Raw genomic sequence first — 17,800 nt, 5'->3', positions numbered from 1 at the left:
AGGTATATGATTGAGAATAACATTTATTCCAAAATTATATGATGAGCATACTCCAAAGTTAATTAATCTTATTTCAATTTACACATGGTCAGAATATCCACCCAGCATCTTTATAGCAAAATAATTCAGCAAAACATGCACAGATAAATTATTCTTGTTATTGCTAGGACTATCCTACGTGACCATTCTAGACACAAATTCAATGTAAATATTTGGTAAATTTACATATTCAAGATATCACTAGTGTGAAATGGTAATGAATCACACCTTACATTTTCAGTCTTGTCCAGTATTAATTTATTTTTAAACACTGAAATGTATATGCTCCTGGAGGCGAGTAATGCGTATGATCACTAAGCTTTTCTGAACCTGGGCAGGAGGGTTCAACAACTAAACCACAAAAATTCTTAATATTTGCTGCACACTTCTTATGAACTGCTTTTTTTTAATTAAATGGGTACACACTTTAAACTACATTACTGGAGTACACCAAACCTGAAATTATAACTACATAACGATTCACATTAAACAAAATCCTCTATTTATGCTCTACCAAGTTACTTACCCATTTCTGTCATATTTCTTAAAAACTGGAAATGAAGCCAGGGGATCTTCAAGCTATGGGTAAAGAAAAGAAAAGTGTGTCTGTATTACAATTTTGTCTTGAAAAAGTACATTTTTTCATTTCAGGTTCTGTGGAATTTAAAATTGATCCTTTTCATTGACATTTAACAATAACTAATTATTATTTTTTAATGTTTGAGAATACTATTTGCAACAAAGCAAACCTTCATATATTGTTTTTCATTTTTCAGTAACTTAAAATATTTACCTTGCTTCATAAGAATTTTTTTAAGAGACCAGCACATAGTATTTCAAGAAAACACACTTTATTTCTAATTTCACTTTAATATACTTATTCAAACTTAGTGTTTACACTTCAAATTATTTGAACACTACAATCAATTGAACAATTTCAGGAAATAGCTTTTATTACGTTTTCACTACAAACAAATATCTAACATGTCATGGTATGGCAATATTGCAAGATATGTTAATTCAGCTGCATGTGAATTTGTTTTATTTTAACTTGTGCTATGAATTAATATATTTAGTCAAGTTGAGACTGGTTTTTCTACATATATTAGTGATGCAAGTTGAGAGTGGTTGATCTGCAACCTTGATTGAAGCACAGACACTGAAATGGTGTTAACTTCATTCTGTTCAGCAGAGAAAGTAAAAAGCATCTACATGCTGTATATACCTTATATATGCCAATTACGTACATTTCAGTGGCAGCAATTCTTATTTATTATGCCCTCTTGATTTCAACAAAAGTATGTTAACAACTGCTTGTAAAAAGAAATCTATTTTAGCTTGGATTTGATGTGTGTTTTTAGCTGGAATGGTTGTAGGCCACAGGAATATCAATCACTTCAGCTTTGGTTTGCTTGTTAACAGTGGGAACAACAAAGATATTAATTCTATTACTAATGATTAACTTTGCTATTTAAAGAAATTAAAGTTTTGCTGTGCATTTGTCAACTTGAAATTTACAATATGTTTATATTATGCTTGCAAAAGTAAATAGCTTCTGATAGTCTGATTTTACCATGGATCAATCTATACCTACTGAGGTCAAAACTGCACACATTTACAAATATCAAACTGCTGTCCAATAAAACAGAGGGAAATCCCATAAATATGCAAATTAAAACTAAAATTCATTAGTAGTTTAGGCAATGCAAAGTATTTTATAGGGACTGAGCTACCTGCTGCTAAGTAGTCATTTTTCCCCCTTATACCTTGTTTGCAGCTTCCACTTTGGCACAAACTGCATCCATTGCAGCTCTTTCTTCAAGCCTTTTCTGCTTCTTTTCTTTAGCTTTGTTGGACTTCCTCTGCATACACAAAATAAACACAGAGCTAAACATAACATACAGAGCATTACTACAGCTGTATTATAAGGAACCCATTAGTAAATCCATGACATGTAAAATATCCTTTGTCATGAAAGATTAAAAAAAAAAAGAACTGACATCAGAAATGTATTACCCCTTAAATAGTTAAATAGTATATTATTCAAGATCATACTGCTCATTTACAAATCTCTGATAACACATTTTCCTCAGTTTACTCCATATAAGCATCATTAGCAGAAAATACTTCATAAAAATAGCCTTCTCAATATTCAAAAACCTAGTGATGCTTATTCAGTCTCTCATGAAAAAGTCTCAAACAGCTTTTTAAAGTTTTTTTGTAATTCCTTCAACCACAACATTAAAATTATTTTCTTTGCAGTTTACATATATGTGGGATATATGTGACACTGTAACACATACTTATTCACTCATACATTCAATCTGAATACATCACAAGCAGGTTTAAACAATGTAGCAAATGTTCAGAATACATACATTTGAAAGAGTGATCATTTTGTTGGGTTTTTAACTTTGTATCACTATATTGAATATTCACATTTTGAGGAATTTCATCCAACAATTTAGATCCCACTGTGAAAGTATCTTCAGCTTCCACAATGAAGTGATATTGAAAATGGAAATTTTCATGTATGAAAATAATGCATAAAAACTGATTTATCTAGACTGATACACTACACATATAATATACCATGCACTTCATTAAATTCTGCTATGCTATACCAAAATGCAGTCTCCTTTTTACAAATGAAAAATATATTTGTCTTCACTCAACTTACTAGCAACACTACATTTTGGAACATTACAAATAAATTCTAATAAGCTTCAATGCCACTTAGGACACTGTTCTATCAGGATTAAACAACAGTGCCTGAAATTTAAGAAATTAACAAAAAAATGCTTTATTATAGTCCATTACATGAACATCGCAATTCTCTTAGATACCAGGAAATAATCTATAGACTACTTGCAGAATTTAAACCAGAAAGTCTCTCAAACAACCTTTAAATGACTGGACCTGCACAACAAAAAAAAAATGATTAAAACATATATTCTCTAACTGTGGAAAAATGTGTGTCAAAAATGATTCTGTCAGATGTGTCTGTGACCATTGGCAATAACTGCTGAAATCCATCCTGACATCAGGACACTCACAAAGTAAACAAATAAGGCTCAAATCCAAACAGTATCTATGCTGTTCTAATATGCATGTCTTGCTTGATATCCTTCATTCACTTCAAAAATGATCTGAAAAAGAATTATTTTTACCCTATTGGAATGTTTTGTTTCTGGGGGAAGATCCGACTCCCAGCTCTCTACAACATGTTAATTTATAGTGCAGTTTATATACAGTATTCAGGTTTTTTTGTGTGACACACAAAACATGATAAAAACAAGTCAAAATAGTGTCATAATGCACAGAGGAACTATACTAGACAACATTTAAACTAAATAAAAAAAAACAGACACAACCTTATTTTGCAAAAATATGCAAAGACGTGTAAATCTTGTGACTTGATGTTGTAAACAGGCTTGTGTGTGGTTTCAGTCACCTTTAAAGAGCTGGAATCTTGTTTTCCTTATAAGATTTCATAGTAAATCTATATAATAGATAAGACATAAAGCAACCCAGAAGAGGACTATCCTAGTGTTTTTATCACGTCCAGTAAACACTGACCAAGTACAGGAATAGTAGGAGGCAATGGATTTTGTACTTTAAAGAGAATTGCCTACCAGTGGTCTCTTTTAACATGCCCCACTGGGTCTTCTAAAAAAAAAAAAACACCAGAACCAAAGCATATTGGTCAATTATATTTCATTAGTACTGGTATCAAATAATTAATTACTCCTTGCACTGTGACAATTTTAAACAATTGTTTAAAAGAAAAAAAAAAAAGCTTGCTAGACTGTCTTTTAACAACTTTACTTTCACCAGTGAAAATGTAATATATCATCCACTTTAAACGAAAGGATGACAAAGTTAGCTACAAACTGTAATACTGTGCTAAAATACTAAGACTGAATATCTACAATGAAGTAGGCTTGTCTTGACTGCACTTCAAATGGGCTGCGAACTTGGATAGAGTCACAAAGAGGAACAGAAGGCTACCTTATGTCTGCAACACCTGAAAACATAAAAGAGACACTGAGAAAATAATAAAAGTATTAAATACTTCCATAATCACCTGCTTGTACTGTGATCACAAGCACCTAAGCAGCTCAGTTTCACTTTACTGCAGGAGTCTTTTGTCTGAAGACAGTGAGAGCGATGTGCCTGCGTGAGAGTAAAAGCAATGTAAAAAGATTTTAGAACTGGTCTACCATGATTGTAATAGGCAATGGTCGACCACTGTCAAATAAGATAGATGAACTGTCTTCTGTTCTATTGTGTCATGGCACATACAAGTACAGTAGATTTTGTGGTTTACAGACAGCTGGCTTAAACATTATATACCTGACACTGTTTTAATGCTGGACAGATTTCATCTTATTCGAGCAAACACAGACCCAGTGCAGCGTGGAAGAAAGTGAGGAGGGGGGACTGGTCATTTATTTTAAATCAGGAACAGAGTAAAAGGGAGCATATTATAATTAAAACTAAATTGTAATTTAGACATTGAAATTCTGGCTGTTGGAATTCATCCATGTGATATGCCCAGGGAAATAAGTTACATCATCCTTATCTATGTTTATATTCCTTCCTCTGCAAATATGGACTTGGCAACAGAAAATGACTCACACGTTCATCAACACATTTAATGATGACTCATTCTGACCCCGGCACTTATAAAATGTGGTGACTTCATCAATGTGACTTTGGAAGGAACTGTAACAAATTTCCATTAGTTTGTTTTTGTTCCACTCTAGGAAATAAACTGGACCTGTTCTATTCAAATGTTAAAGATGCATTTATACTACTGGACCTTTGGTCAGCTCTTGACCACAATCTGATTCACTTTACTCCCTGCTACAAGCCTGTTATTAGATAGCAACCTTTTATCACCACGACAGTGAGGAAGCGGAAGCCTGGAGACTGAAATGGTTCTGAATGACTACTTCCAAATGACAGACTGGGAAATGATATGCAAGTCATATACAGACGCTACTGAGAAACTCAGCCACTGCACCACAGACTATATTAGCTTTTGTCTCAACACTGTGGTACCCTCAAAGAAAATGTGGTGCTTTCCAAATAACAAGCCCTGGATTACTTTGTAGCTAAAAGGTTTCCTGAATGTGGAAAAGAGAGCATTCAAATGTGACGACAAAGAGGCTCTGAACGACGAGAGGTGTAAAAAAAATATTGATACACTTGAGTACTGCAATATTATGTTTTGTGATACTGTATCAATTCTCAAAAACACTTTATTGATTTTTAATTACTAGCTTACATGTAAAGATTCAAGGCAAACAGTGGGATCAGTTTGTGTTGTGTTTAAATCCCTGAACGCTAGATAGCAGTGCTGTAATCTAACTTAGGCTAACGTAAGACAAGAAGTAGTGTAAAGGCGCACTGCTGACATATGAATGCTTTCAATACGCAGGTGTGCGAGGATCAGGCAGACAACACAGATCAGGTAGTGACAAACATAGCTGACTAGTAACATTACTACAGATGGCTGAATCCAGAGGAATTAAACTGGCTCCGGCAGTGTACAGAGTCGAAGTGTAGGCTCGTTTTGGCTTCCACAATAAAGAAGGCACTAAAGGAGATCAAGAAAGGCATGCCATCTGCAACTGTAAAGGAGCAGCAAAAGGCCAACATTAAACAAGTGGATCTCTCTCAACTCGCTTTTGAAAGAAATCCACACACCGAATTTAGCACCAACCTCAACTCGTGCAACCAAAATAACCTGGTCAATAATCTATTTCATTTGAAAAGATATGCATCCTCTCAGCGTTATAGAGAATTAAGGCTCAGTTATCCAGAGTAGCAAATAATTTCCTGTGAATTCCTGGCAAAAGTGTCTCTCTACACCACAGGAGAAGTGTCCTGAAAGCTGAGCATGTTGACCAGCTTATCTTCCTCCAGAAAAACATTTGACATTAAAAAAATAATCACTGACATGCATATAACTGTAATAATATGTGCAATCCAAGTTAAGAATTTGAGAATGTTCACCATCTGCATATATTTTTTGTTTACATTTGTTTAATATTTTCTTTAGGAATCCTGCAAGCACTTTTAATTTTCATTGATATAGGCAGATGTAATTCCTTTGTCCAGATTACAGAAATGTGTTATGATGCTAGAGGTTACAGGAACTGTGCATTTTCTTTTATTAACTACTTGCGATTGAGAAATTAAAAACTTTGTTCAGACTGCAGTGCTATGATGTTGGATGTCACAGGGACTATGCATTTTCTTTTAATTACTTAATAATGTGGCATACAGTAAACCTTTAAAGCAGGATCTAAAAGTACAAGCACTTTTATTTCTTTATTGATATAGGCACATGTTAATTCCTTTGTTCAGACTGCACAAAAAGTAGTACTATGATGTTTGAAGTTACAAGGACTATAATAAATGCAGTTGCAGATCCCAATGTTTTGATTGCATAAAAAAATTAAACTTTTTACTGAGATTTTATGCATATGGCGGTGTGTTCTTTATACTATGACAATTTTTACTAAAATTAGATAAAAAAAAACAGATTTAAACAAAAATTGCCAAATATTACCTTACTTACAGCATTGTAGTATATCACAATATACTGAATCATAACGCCTATATTATGATATGTATCATATTGCAAGACTCTTGCCAAAACACAGCCCTATGAAGGACACACAGCAAGTTCTAAAGAAAAACCTAAGTGAAGGAAGGGAAGCTTACAAAGCTAAAACAGAAAACAAACTCACTCAGAATGAGGGATTTCTGGAAAGGACTGGGCATTATTAGGATATGGACGCAGGGACCTGCCCGTGGACGCAAAAGACATGTGAATTTCCCACTGGGATTAATAAAGTATATATCTATCTATCTATCTCGTGCGCAGGCGCCACACAAAGCCCCCCTCCAACTAACAGAAATCGCAGGAGGCATGGTGCGCAGGCGCCAAGCCCCCCTCCACTAACAGAAATAAGAAATGAGGCAACGCACCCATAGCACACAAAAAAGAGGAGTCAGACACAGGCGCCACACAAAGCCCATAGCACACAAAAAAGAGGAGTCAGACCCACGCCCCAAAGTGAAACGAGACAGACTACGGAGTACACACACTAACATAAATAAGAAATGAGGCAATGCGCCCATAGCACACAAAAAAGAGGAGTCAGACCCACGCCCCCGAGTGAAACGGGACAGACTACGGAGTCCACAAAGGGTCACCCATCAAGCCCGAGTTTACCGCTCAAAAACGAAAGAGCAACCGCAAGCAAACACCCGACATCATACAGAAACCCCACAAATACGGACAAAACAACATATTTGAATCACATTATCCCCGCCCCACAGTGAAACGGGACATACTACGGAGTCCACAAAGGTTCATAAATCAAGCCCGAGATGGTACGGAAAAAGAGGAGTCATCCCCCCCGCACCAGAGTAAAACGGGACAGACTACGGAGTCCACAAAGGGTCACACATCAACCGCGAGATATTACGGAAAGTGAATTGTGGTACGGAAAACGGCAGATACTACGATAGGAGCATTCACCTACAACGCGCATCTGAAATCAACGTACACACTACACAGCATAATCCACGCACTTCTAAAAAACCGCACTCAGACACCCGACGTCATACATAAACAACAAGAAACCGGACTACACTACATATTGGAATCACATTACAGTAATGCAATATTAACAGGACAACCACAGATAACACAGGCGCAACACCTGATGGGTAATAATAAGAAGAAACGAACGCTCCATATTAAACATGCGTCATCTGAACACGTACAAACTATACAGCATAGGTGAATCTCATTACAGTGATGCACTACTAACCGTACAACCACAGAAAACACTCCCTATTAACAGTAAGTGCGATCATCCTTATTACTTACCCATATTACTAACGATAAAGAACAGACAAGTCATGAATTCACGATCACGGGTGCAAAACAATACGGCTCGAGTACCGGGACCACAAAGACAAGCCCACATGAAAAAAAACAATAAACGTAGGTGCCTACAACGCGCTTCTGAAACCGCGGAAGAAAAACTGTATTGGCTCCAAAAACAAAAAGCTCAACTAACACAGGTACAGAAACGAGCCCAAATGGACAGATACAATGAATGTAGACGCATGCGCATCTCAAACTGCGGAAGCGAAGCGGGCACGGGTTCAAAAGGAAAGAGCTTGAGTGACAGACATACAAAAACGGGACCGACGACAAAAAATCAATGAACGCAGACGTCTACAACGCGCGTCTGAAATGCCGGAAAACAAGCAGGCACGGCTCCAAAAAGAGAGAGCTCAACTGACCGGGATACAAAAACGGGCCCGGCTCCATAAAAACAATGAACGCCGACGACTACAACGCGCTTCTCACACAACACAAGCAAAGCAGTTACAGCTCTAAAACAACACATCCCAAATACTGGACATTAACTTCCCTGAAGAAACAACTGGCAATACAACTAATGAGTTTACACGTTGTTGTCAAAAGGATCAAGTTAGACTGACTCCTTTACATGAATATCCTGAATATCTACGGAAGCTTCTAACTAACGATGTACCTGAAAGTAAAAACTTTATGAACTGCATTAGATCCTACAATGGTTCATTTGCTTTTGCATCTACCGGAGTAAATATCAGGCCACCAGCTGGCAATGGCCCATACTGCTTTCGCGTATGTGGACAAATATTACATCGCATTGGAACAGTGCACCCTGAAACAAATCACGAACGCAAATTTGCAGAAATATACATCTTAGATCCAGATGACGCAATCTATCAACGAATGAACCTTCCTGAAAACAAACAATGCACGGAGCTTACAATAAGAAACGTCACTAAGGTCATAAACAATCACCCATTAGCTAAGTCTATAAAAATGATACATGAGGTTGAAAGAGAGGCCAATACAAAAGCAACCTACGGCTGCCCGGCGGGCACGGGTTCAAAACGCCGGGGGTAGGCGAGCGAAGCGAGCAGGGGGCGGAGCCCCCTTGTTATTACTGTACTCAGGCAAACCAGGGCTCAGTGTAAGAAGGGAATATGGCTAATTCTTAACACCCTCAACAAATGTTTCAATAGATTTTCCCTCCCACTGCCACCTTCTTCCAATGGCCTGTCTCTCCACACCATTCCTACTACTACATTAACAACTCTGTCAGATAGACCACAGTTTGTGAGCCTCAAGGGCTGTGTTTCTGATATGGATATAAATGTCCCTAAGGCTCCAGAAAATGCCACTGCTGGTGGAAAATATCCTGTATTGTTCCCATTCAAAATAAGGCAGGTACATCTTCACCTAAAAAATACAGACCAGTGGCACTTGCATCTGGCAGCACTCTGAGGATTATGCCTTTTGCTTTCTCCAGTTCCTTCAATACCATCCAGCCATCTGTGTTACGGGGTAAGCTCAGAGATATGCAGGTGGATCAGCTTATGCTGTCCTTGGCAATGGACACTGTCAGGGAGACCACAGTTTGTGAAACTCAAGGACTGCATTTATCAAATGGATGTCAGCATCTCTGAAGCACCACAAAGAACAGTCCTGTCTCCTCATCTCTTCACTCTGTAAACCTAAGACTAAAAAATATTACTATACCAGGTTTTGTCACTTCCAGAAATTCTTATGATTCTGCACTTATGAGGTGTATTAATAAGGGGGATGAGACAGAATATAGGAGTCAGGTGGAGAACTTTGTTTCTGAGTGCAGAAAGAATTGTCTGCAACTAGACATCCACAAAACCAAGGACCTGGTTATTGGCTTTAACTACACCAAAGAGCCTCTATGTCTAAAGCCACATCAAAGAGCCTCTAGGTCCAATCACTATTCAGGGGGTGAATGTGGAGGTGGTGCACTCCTACAAGTACTTGGTGGTCCACACCAGTGATAGATTGGGCTGGTCTCATAACATATAGAAACTATTTAAGAATATCTTATTTTCTTAGGAGACTGTGTTCCTTTAATGTGGGTAATGACATCCTTCATATATTCTACAACTCTATGATGGCCAGTGTGATTTTCTACACTATGGTGTGCTTGGCTGGGAATGTCACTTTAAGAGTGGCCCACTGAATTAACAAGCTAATTATAAGGGCAAGATCTGTTATGGGACATAATCTGGACACCCTGGAGGTAGTAGCCAAGCACAGAATTAAAACAAAACTGAATGTGATTATGAACAATGCTACACATCCTCTCTCTGACACACTAACACGGAGTACTTTCAGCTGACAATTTATTCAGTAGAAGTTTGTCAATAAATGGTACTTGAGCTCTTTTATGCCAACAGCAATATGCCTGCATAATGTCTCACTGCGATTGGAACTGCAAATTCAGAAGCATTTTTTTTTACTTCATTTTTCTTCCTTTTCAGTCCTTCTGGTGTGTGTTCAGACTATTATTGTATGTGTATATACATTTATGGATCTACTTATTTATTTATTGAGCTTCGGTAAAAAGCCAGATTTCCTCCTGGGTACAAATAAAGTCCTACCTACCTATCTATCTATCTAAGTGCCACATACAAAACAAGCATTTTGCTTGTAAGGCTGGACTATAAAAACCCACCATACTGGCAGCACTGGGAAGGAAAAACTGTGGCAGTCAGCAGTCAGAGGAAATTAAACAGAGAAGACATGTTACCGATAAATGTGGTTGATGGAAAAGGCATTCTGCAGTTAATCTATTATCTTGAACCAGAGTACCAAATTCCATCTTGAGTTACTCTCAACAGCAATAGAGAAAAATATTTCTGAATAGTTTATCTTTAATTAAACTTTCAGTTGCATAATTTTTGCACTACACAACATTTAAACCATTGTGTAAAATACCCACAATTTTCAGGAGGTTCCACTAGAGGTCATCTGTTGGGCGAATAATGAAATCTTAATCTAGTATAGTGAAATACACAATTTGCTGTACATAATGCTATCATACAGGATATAAGCATCTTCGTTAGATTAATCACATCATACACACATATGCCATCTGTAAATGACCAGAATTACATAGAACAGCCAAAATTTGAATAGAGCACAATGTTCTCTTTTCTTTGTTCTTAAACAGAGTTATGCTTAAAGAAATGTCATTAATTCCAACCTGCCAGAAAGCAACACTGCAGCACTATCTAATAAGCTCCAAACAACGCCACTCCCTGGTGACATGAAATAAAGTACAGCAAAAATGGTGTTTTATAGTAAAGGGAGGGTAGGTTTATACATGGGGTGGATCCTGCCTATTTTGCGAATGGCTCATTCACTTTTCCACATATTAACACCAGACTTCTTTTTCACCTCCCATGCTTAAACTGAATTTACTGGCCTGTCTTCCTGCCACCAGCTGAGCCCTTACCACTGTGCAGCTGTCCCCAAGAAATGATTCTGGGACTTAACAGACACTGTGCAGAAGCCTTGGGGCTATATGCCTACCGCTTCTTATGGCTATCCAGACTAAGGACCATCTGATATTTAAACATGACAATATACACCAGGAGTCCATAAAGTATACAAGAGACCCCCGTGTAGCCCCACAACTGACTAAGGGATTAACTGTTTGTGTATGTACTGCATGCAAATGTTATTTGCTTTACAATTTAATATTAGTACATTATAGCTGAAAACCAATTAGATGCTTCAAGACTTACTCAGTTAAGACTGCCATACACTGTACAAAAAAAATCACTTAATATTTCATTAAATAAACTAAAATAGTATATGTTTATATTAATAATGGCACTGAAAACACACCTAACAGCTGCAACAACACTAAAACTATAAATTCTAGATAAATGTTCTATTAATTGTTCAGTATCATTATTTTGTATACCGTTTCTCTTTAGGTACATGTGTAAATATTTACCTCCATATCATAAAGAAGAGTGTTAACTCATGTTTTAAAAAGGTAAGACACTAGCAATCAAATGTTATTTTCAGAAATTTCCCCAGGTATTTTTCCCCAAACTTTTAACACTTTCTTTCTATATTTTTAAACCAGTCTAGCAATATATACAGTATGTTTTCACAGAAAATTCCTGTTTTCACAGAAAATTCCAACACTTTGTAGCTAATATTATTTTGTACGTGTATCATGTCCTTTTTCTTTTCACAAAGAAAAAGGTGCATGTTTTCAAATACACTCTATTTTCTGGTGACAACTGCATGTTTTGTACCTCAGCCAGAGATGCAGGGCATGGAGAGGGTGAGACTGCCTATCTAATTATGTTGTCAAAAAAAGGGAATGTATTATAAGCATGAATACCTTTCTTCCATCCATCCATCCATTTTCCAACCCGCTGAATCCAAACACAGGGTCACGGGGGTCTGCTGGAGCCAATCCCAGCCAACACAGGGCACAAGGCAGGAAACAATCCTGGGCAGGGTGCCAACCCACCGCAGGACACACACAAACGCACCCACACACCAAGCACACACTAGGGCCAATTTAGAATCTCCAATCCACCTAACCTGCATGTCTTTGGACTGTGGGAGGAAACCGGAGTGCCCGGAGGAAACCCACGCAGACACGGGGAGAACATGCAAACTCCACGCAGGGAGGACCCGGGAATCGAACCCAGGTCCCCAGATCTCCCAACTGCGAGGCAGCAGCGCTACCCACTGCGCCACCGTGCCGCCGAATACCTTTCTTATTTTTAGTAAATATATCTATAGTAAATGTAATTTAAAACTGTTCTTTTCCACCTTGTGTGCATGCTTTAACTGTAACAATGAAAAGTCTCAAAAAGTGGAAGCTTATTTTTGCAATTAAATGTACTACCACCCCAAAAAGGAAAAAACTGAGTTCTAAAATTAAAGCAAAAAGATTATATATAAAAATGAAGGGGTCACAATGTCAGGATATCCCGAGATAAACATTGCCTGGTTTGTTTGTAGAGCATATTATAAATTCACAAAGTAAGGACAGGGCATGATCATGACCTGTCTTATTGTTATCGAACCAATATATTCACACTGAAGTTCTAAAATAAAGTGGTAGATCCCAGTTTCTTTTTTTGGTGATTTATTTTTAAAAGACATTTTATAATTAAATCAGTGAGGTCAGTTCAACAAAATGTTGTTTTAGTCAAACACCTCCCACAATAATGGTAGGCAACAGACATGTTATTAGCTAGTTTTCATTTAGTAAGTAATGTGCATAATCTGCCAATTGGCACCTAACTAAACATTAGGAATGAAAATCAACCGATTCAGATAAATTTGAGATAAAGTGCTACACTTTAAGTGTATGTCTATAAAAGGTTACATGAATAATCTTGACTACATATTGCATAATATATCGACAATACCAGTCTCGCTGAGAAATGCGCAGCAGCTTATCCAACAGTACTCAAAAGTACTTGGGATATACTTCAAAGGTTCAACTGAAATATTACACAAGAGATACACGGTAAATTAGAAGAATGAGCAAAATGATGTGCATAGCTTTAGAAGCCTTATACTGTACATTCCTTAATTAAACTGTGACTTTGAAAACAACTGCTCAATGCCTCAGCAGAGTTAACTTTTATTATGAAATAAGATTACAACAAAAGCAATAGCTGTCCTACACCTGCACTGCATGGCACATTAATAACATGGCTGTAAAGGCTGCTCTGGGATGATACGCACAATAGGAAAACACAGTATAAAAAGGTTTAAAACACTGTAGAAATGTTTTTATTCAAGAACTATATTATTAAATAAACATGTTCACAAAAGAAATATTTCTAAATTTGTAAGTTTACTCCTGAATGGAGTATGTAAGTTTGATGTGATTACATTATGACAAGTACCTTACTGACAAAGCTTAGGTTTGTGCTCAGCTACAACTACAGCAACATTCCTACAACAATGTAGCTCAAAGCACTTTACCGGATGACAAAGAGAAAGTTACAAGAAAAGAAAAACAATTAGGCAATATTATTAAAGAATTAGTAATAACAAAAAAGGTAAGGTCAGATGGCCAGGACTACAGAAAAAAAAAAAAAACTTCAGTTAGGCTGGAGAGAAAAACAAAAACTAAATTAATATCTGTTAATATCTACTTCTCTAAAAATTCTTACAAATTTCTATACACTCTTCCTCTCCTGGATTCTTGTGGTTAATGAACCACAAATCATAAAAGATTGTGACAATGTACGAATAATTCAGTAAAACAAAACACTGAACATGCTGACCTTCAATTGCCTAGGTCTTCATACTGTTATTACACTGTAAGTATTTAAACAGAGAGATTGCATGATTTATTATTATAGTTGCATAAGTGGTACATTGTAATGTTTAATATCATATTATTTACATAATATCTACAATGAACACTTTAAATCTGTCTATGACACACTACTTTATTTTTTACTTAAAATAATGGGATGTCTCAAAGTGAACATTGGGGAAAATGACTTGCAATGTTAAATATACTTACACAACAATCTCATATCTCAAAGCATGGTTAGAAATGAAACAGTGACTTACACAGTCACAAACTATAAAAATATTACATGCAGCCTCCACTGAAGAGAGAGGCTTATGTGCATCTTTTATTGAATTCCAGCTTTGATTAACTTCAGTTTAATAAATTCCTACACTTCCTAAATTAATTTAAAATGCCTCTCCAGTACTGGCTTTGCTTTTGCAAAAAAGGAATAATCTTGGGATACCTTGTTCTTAACCTTTAAAGACATTCATTCTACTTTAATGCTTTTCAGACAGTTGATTAACTTCACAAAACAGATGTTGTGCTAAATATTTTTTTGTATCTTGTCAAGGAGTTTTAGACAATGCCATAATTGCCCACTGCACTTTAACAATTTTTAAAGGGCATTTTGTGGAAAATGTACAGCTTGATATTAAACAAGCAAGCTTGATGAACAATTTACATCTGTAGACATAAATCCATCCATCACCACATCACCAAACCCACTTAATCTACCATGAATATGTAGGAACCACTCATGGCAGAAAAAAAAAAAGTCAGTCTTTTACTGGACACACTTCCATGTTCATAAAAATCCACATAATGATACAGTATATTTGATTAATTTTGAATCCACATTCTTCAGAATAAAAGGTGGTGTAGAGTATTTCAGCTCAAGGAAAGAACTGGCCTGCAAAAGTTAGTTGTAATGCAAGTACACAGCCTACATGTTCCTTCGCCTATACAAGGATGTGCAAAAACGAGCAAAAAAAGAGTTCAATACGAGAGCGCATCCCAGATTAGGTAAAACAAACATGTATGCCACTCGTAATCCAATTTTCACAGCGAGCTTCCCTTCATTTAAGTTAACAGGCATTCCACCTACACTTCACAACACGTAATCCACCTAATTTGGGTCCAGTCACTACCTAGATCGGGACCATCTATGAAAAACTTGGGAGATTACTGAAATAGGTGCTGGAGAGGCCTGTGATCTGTGTTTGTATCCCATTGTCCCAGGGCAGTTAGGGGATATAGTGATGTAAAAATCACTGCTGCCCTTCCCATAAGATGTAAAACAGAGGCCCTGACTATCCATGGTCATAAAAGATACCTGTGGATCTTCCAAAATGAGCAGCATGCACTCGATGTCCTGGTTAGTCTGTCCTTCTAACCATCTCCTCTCCCTTACTGGCTAGCTTTGTCTTTCACCACCTAAAAGCTCACGTTTGACCGGTGTACTGGAGCAATGTGTCTGTAGTCGCATCATCCAGGTGGATGCTACGCACTGGTGGTGGTTGATGCAGCGCCTTACTATCTATCTAAAGCGCTTAAATAAAGCTGGTTAGAAAAGAAATACGTAAATGTAATCATTAATTGCTATGAATGACGGTTTTGTTCTGAGCACACACGTGCAAAAATACATACTACACAAAACCCAACTTACAGAAACTTTTCTTCAGTGCCCAAATGTGCACGTCTTTACACGTTACTGTACTATGTAACACAATTTTTTAGTGTTTTGCGCCTGTAGCTTTTCCTCGACCACCTGGCATCGAAACCCATCATTTACGTCCCTGGCCCCACCCAGGTACGAAAATGGATCGGTTACAGCCGAACACGAATTCGGCGAAGTCAAAGTGGCAACACTAAAGAAGAAACTCTCAACAGTATTCGACTCGCTAACCTGCTAACAACTTGGTGGCAGGTAAGACGATCGGTCCCCCCATTGTAAGGTCCGGCGCATTATACCCTTGGGCTGGGTTTCGATCGCACGTGGGGTCATGCATCAGCAAACGCCAAGGGCGAATCACACTTTGTTCCCTGTAAATATATAATCATCGCCTTATTTTAGTTAATTGGTAAAAATAATCACAATAATTATATGTTATGGCTACACGATGCACGGATAAGCAATCGGTACAATATATTCACTTATTCCAACTACAACAGTACCTAGGAGCTCGTGCGCAACTCCCGCGCACTACCCGGAAAACCTCGCCACACCAATCGCGCGCACCTCGCCGCTTCTTCTATCATGTGGCTCCTAGCATTCAGCCTTTTCCCCTGCATTACATGTTTTATTCCTTTCGATGTATTTCTACACTAGGCAGACCACCACCAATGAAAACGTCGTGACAGGTGTGAAAGCGCGCTTCCTACAGGAAACGTACAAAAGAATGCGAGGGAGCAAGGGGGCGCGAATCTGCCACAAAGAGGACGGCTTCCTTACTGAAAAGGGACTAGACTCCTATTCACATTGGCTAAGAAGTGCAACAAAATAAACAGCAACAGCCACCTCTGCTGACATGCTTTCTTGTTTCGTGTATCTAGCTGTGGCTCGGTTAATATTATTCACCCGTGAACGACACCCGATCTGGAGAGCCACTTTGTGGCCTGTCTACTCTTAATACGAATAGACAAATGAATACACGTAAAGAGTTGTTCGAATGTCTTAAATTAGGCGGGCGAAAACAAAACGGTTAAATACGCTTCGAGTAAAGCTTGTTTGCCTCCACCTTTTAACGCAATACACGGTATGTCTCTCAAATGCAACCACATTAACTCAAATATTCAGATGCTACGACGTAAACCGGAAAAAAGCTGGGATACAAACATATAGCTTCCCATTATTATTCGACTCACCCCCATAACTGTGTCAATAAGCAATGCCGTGAAAAGTTTCTTCCTTTGTTCTTTTGCTTTGGAATTAATCGCACCGTTGGTATTTTTTGTTTCAAAGTTTAATTCCTAACAGCAATCCTGTTGCAGCAGCACTTAGCTACCCTTTCACTCTTGAATCACATTGACATGAAACGGGCCACTGGCAGATGGAGCTGCTTTCTCTACCGTTGTCATGGGGAAATGACGTCACGCCAAAAAAAAAGGAACGTGCCAGTACAGTAGTGGCGACCGAACACAACGGTGTGTTATCGAGTGAGGCCAGCATGGCGGTTGCCATGCTTAGTAGTGGCATTTTTATAAAGCTCGAAATTTGGTTGTGGAAAAAATACTTCAAAGCCCTTAACGTGACGTTCGCGATATGTATTTTAAGTTGGTAAAAATGAGTGTAACTCAAAATAACACTTTGTTTTTTATGAATTTGTTATAGAGGAAAATAGCTCCTGCATTCTTCTAATATTGAAGATGTTCATCTGCAAATTGTTAAAGGTTTGGTTTACATGTATTATCTTAGAAATACCATTTTACATTTCAATAGACCATTTGAATCTGCTGATTGCAGTTTCTTCATTTCTTTTCCGTTCAAATTTTGCATTTTACAAATGCATTTTGGAGAAAAAAAATACAATGCAGCCTGGTAT

The 17,800-nt window shown here is 37.5% G+C and overlaps 1 protein-coding gene across 2 annotated transcripts in view; it reads right to left on the bottom strand.

Annotated features, from left to right (window-relative positions):
• Nucleotides 1–17,341, bottom strand: part of naa40 (N-alpha-acetyltransferase 40, NatD catalytic subunit) — a 35,739-nt gene extending 18,398 nt beyond the window's left edge. The window contains exons 1-4 of one of the 2 annotated variants that reach the window (XM_028802687.2): nucleotides 17,124–17,341; nucleotides 4,127–4,215; nucleotides 1,806–1,901; nucleotides 566–618 (exon numbers count right to left, since the gene is read on the bottom strand). In XM_028802687.2, the coding sequence (XP_028658520.1) occupies nucleotides 566–618; nucleotides 1,806–1,844 (92 nt within the window). In that variant the 5' untranslated portion in view covers nucleotides 1,845–1,901; nucleotides 4,127–4,215; nucleotides 17,124–17,341. The remainder of the gene's footprint in view (nucleotides 1–565; nucleotides 619–1,805; nucleotides 1,902–4,126; nucleotides 4,216–17,123) is intronic. The other variant, XM_028802677.2, reaches the window with a different exon arrangement.
• Nucleotides 17,342–17,800: the final 459 nt, after the last annotated feature.

Source organism: Erpetoichthys calabaricus, chromosome 1 (assembly GCF_900747795.2).
Source record: "Erpetoichthys calabaricus chromosome 1, fErpCal1.3, whole genome shotgun sequence".
Lineage (NCBI taxonomy): Eukaryota > Metazoa > Chordata > Cladistia > Polypteriformes > Polypteridae > Erpetoichthys > Erpetoichthys calabaricus.
Note: the sequence above shows the minus strand (reverse complement) of the source record. Positions and strands in the feature narration are given on the sequence as shown.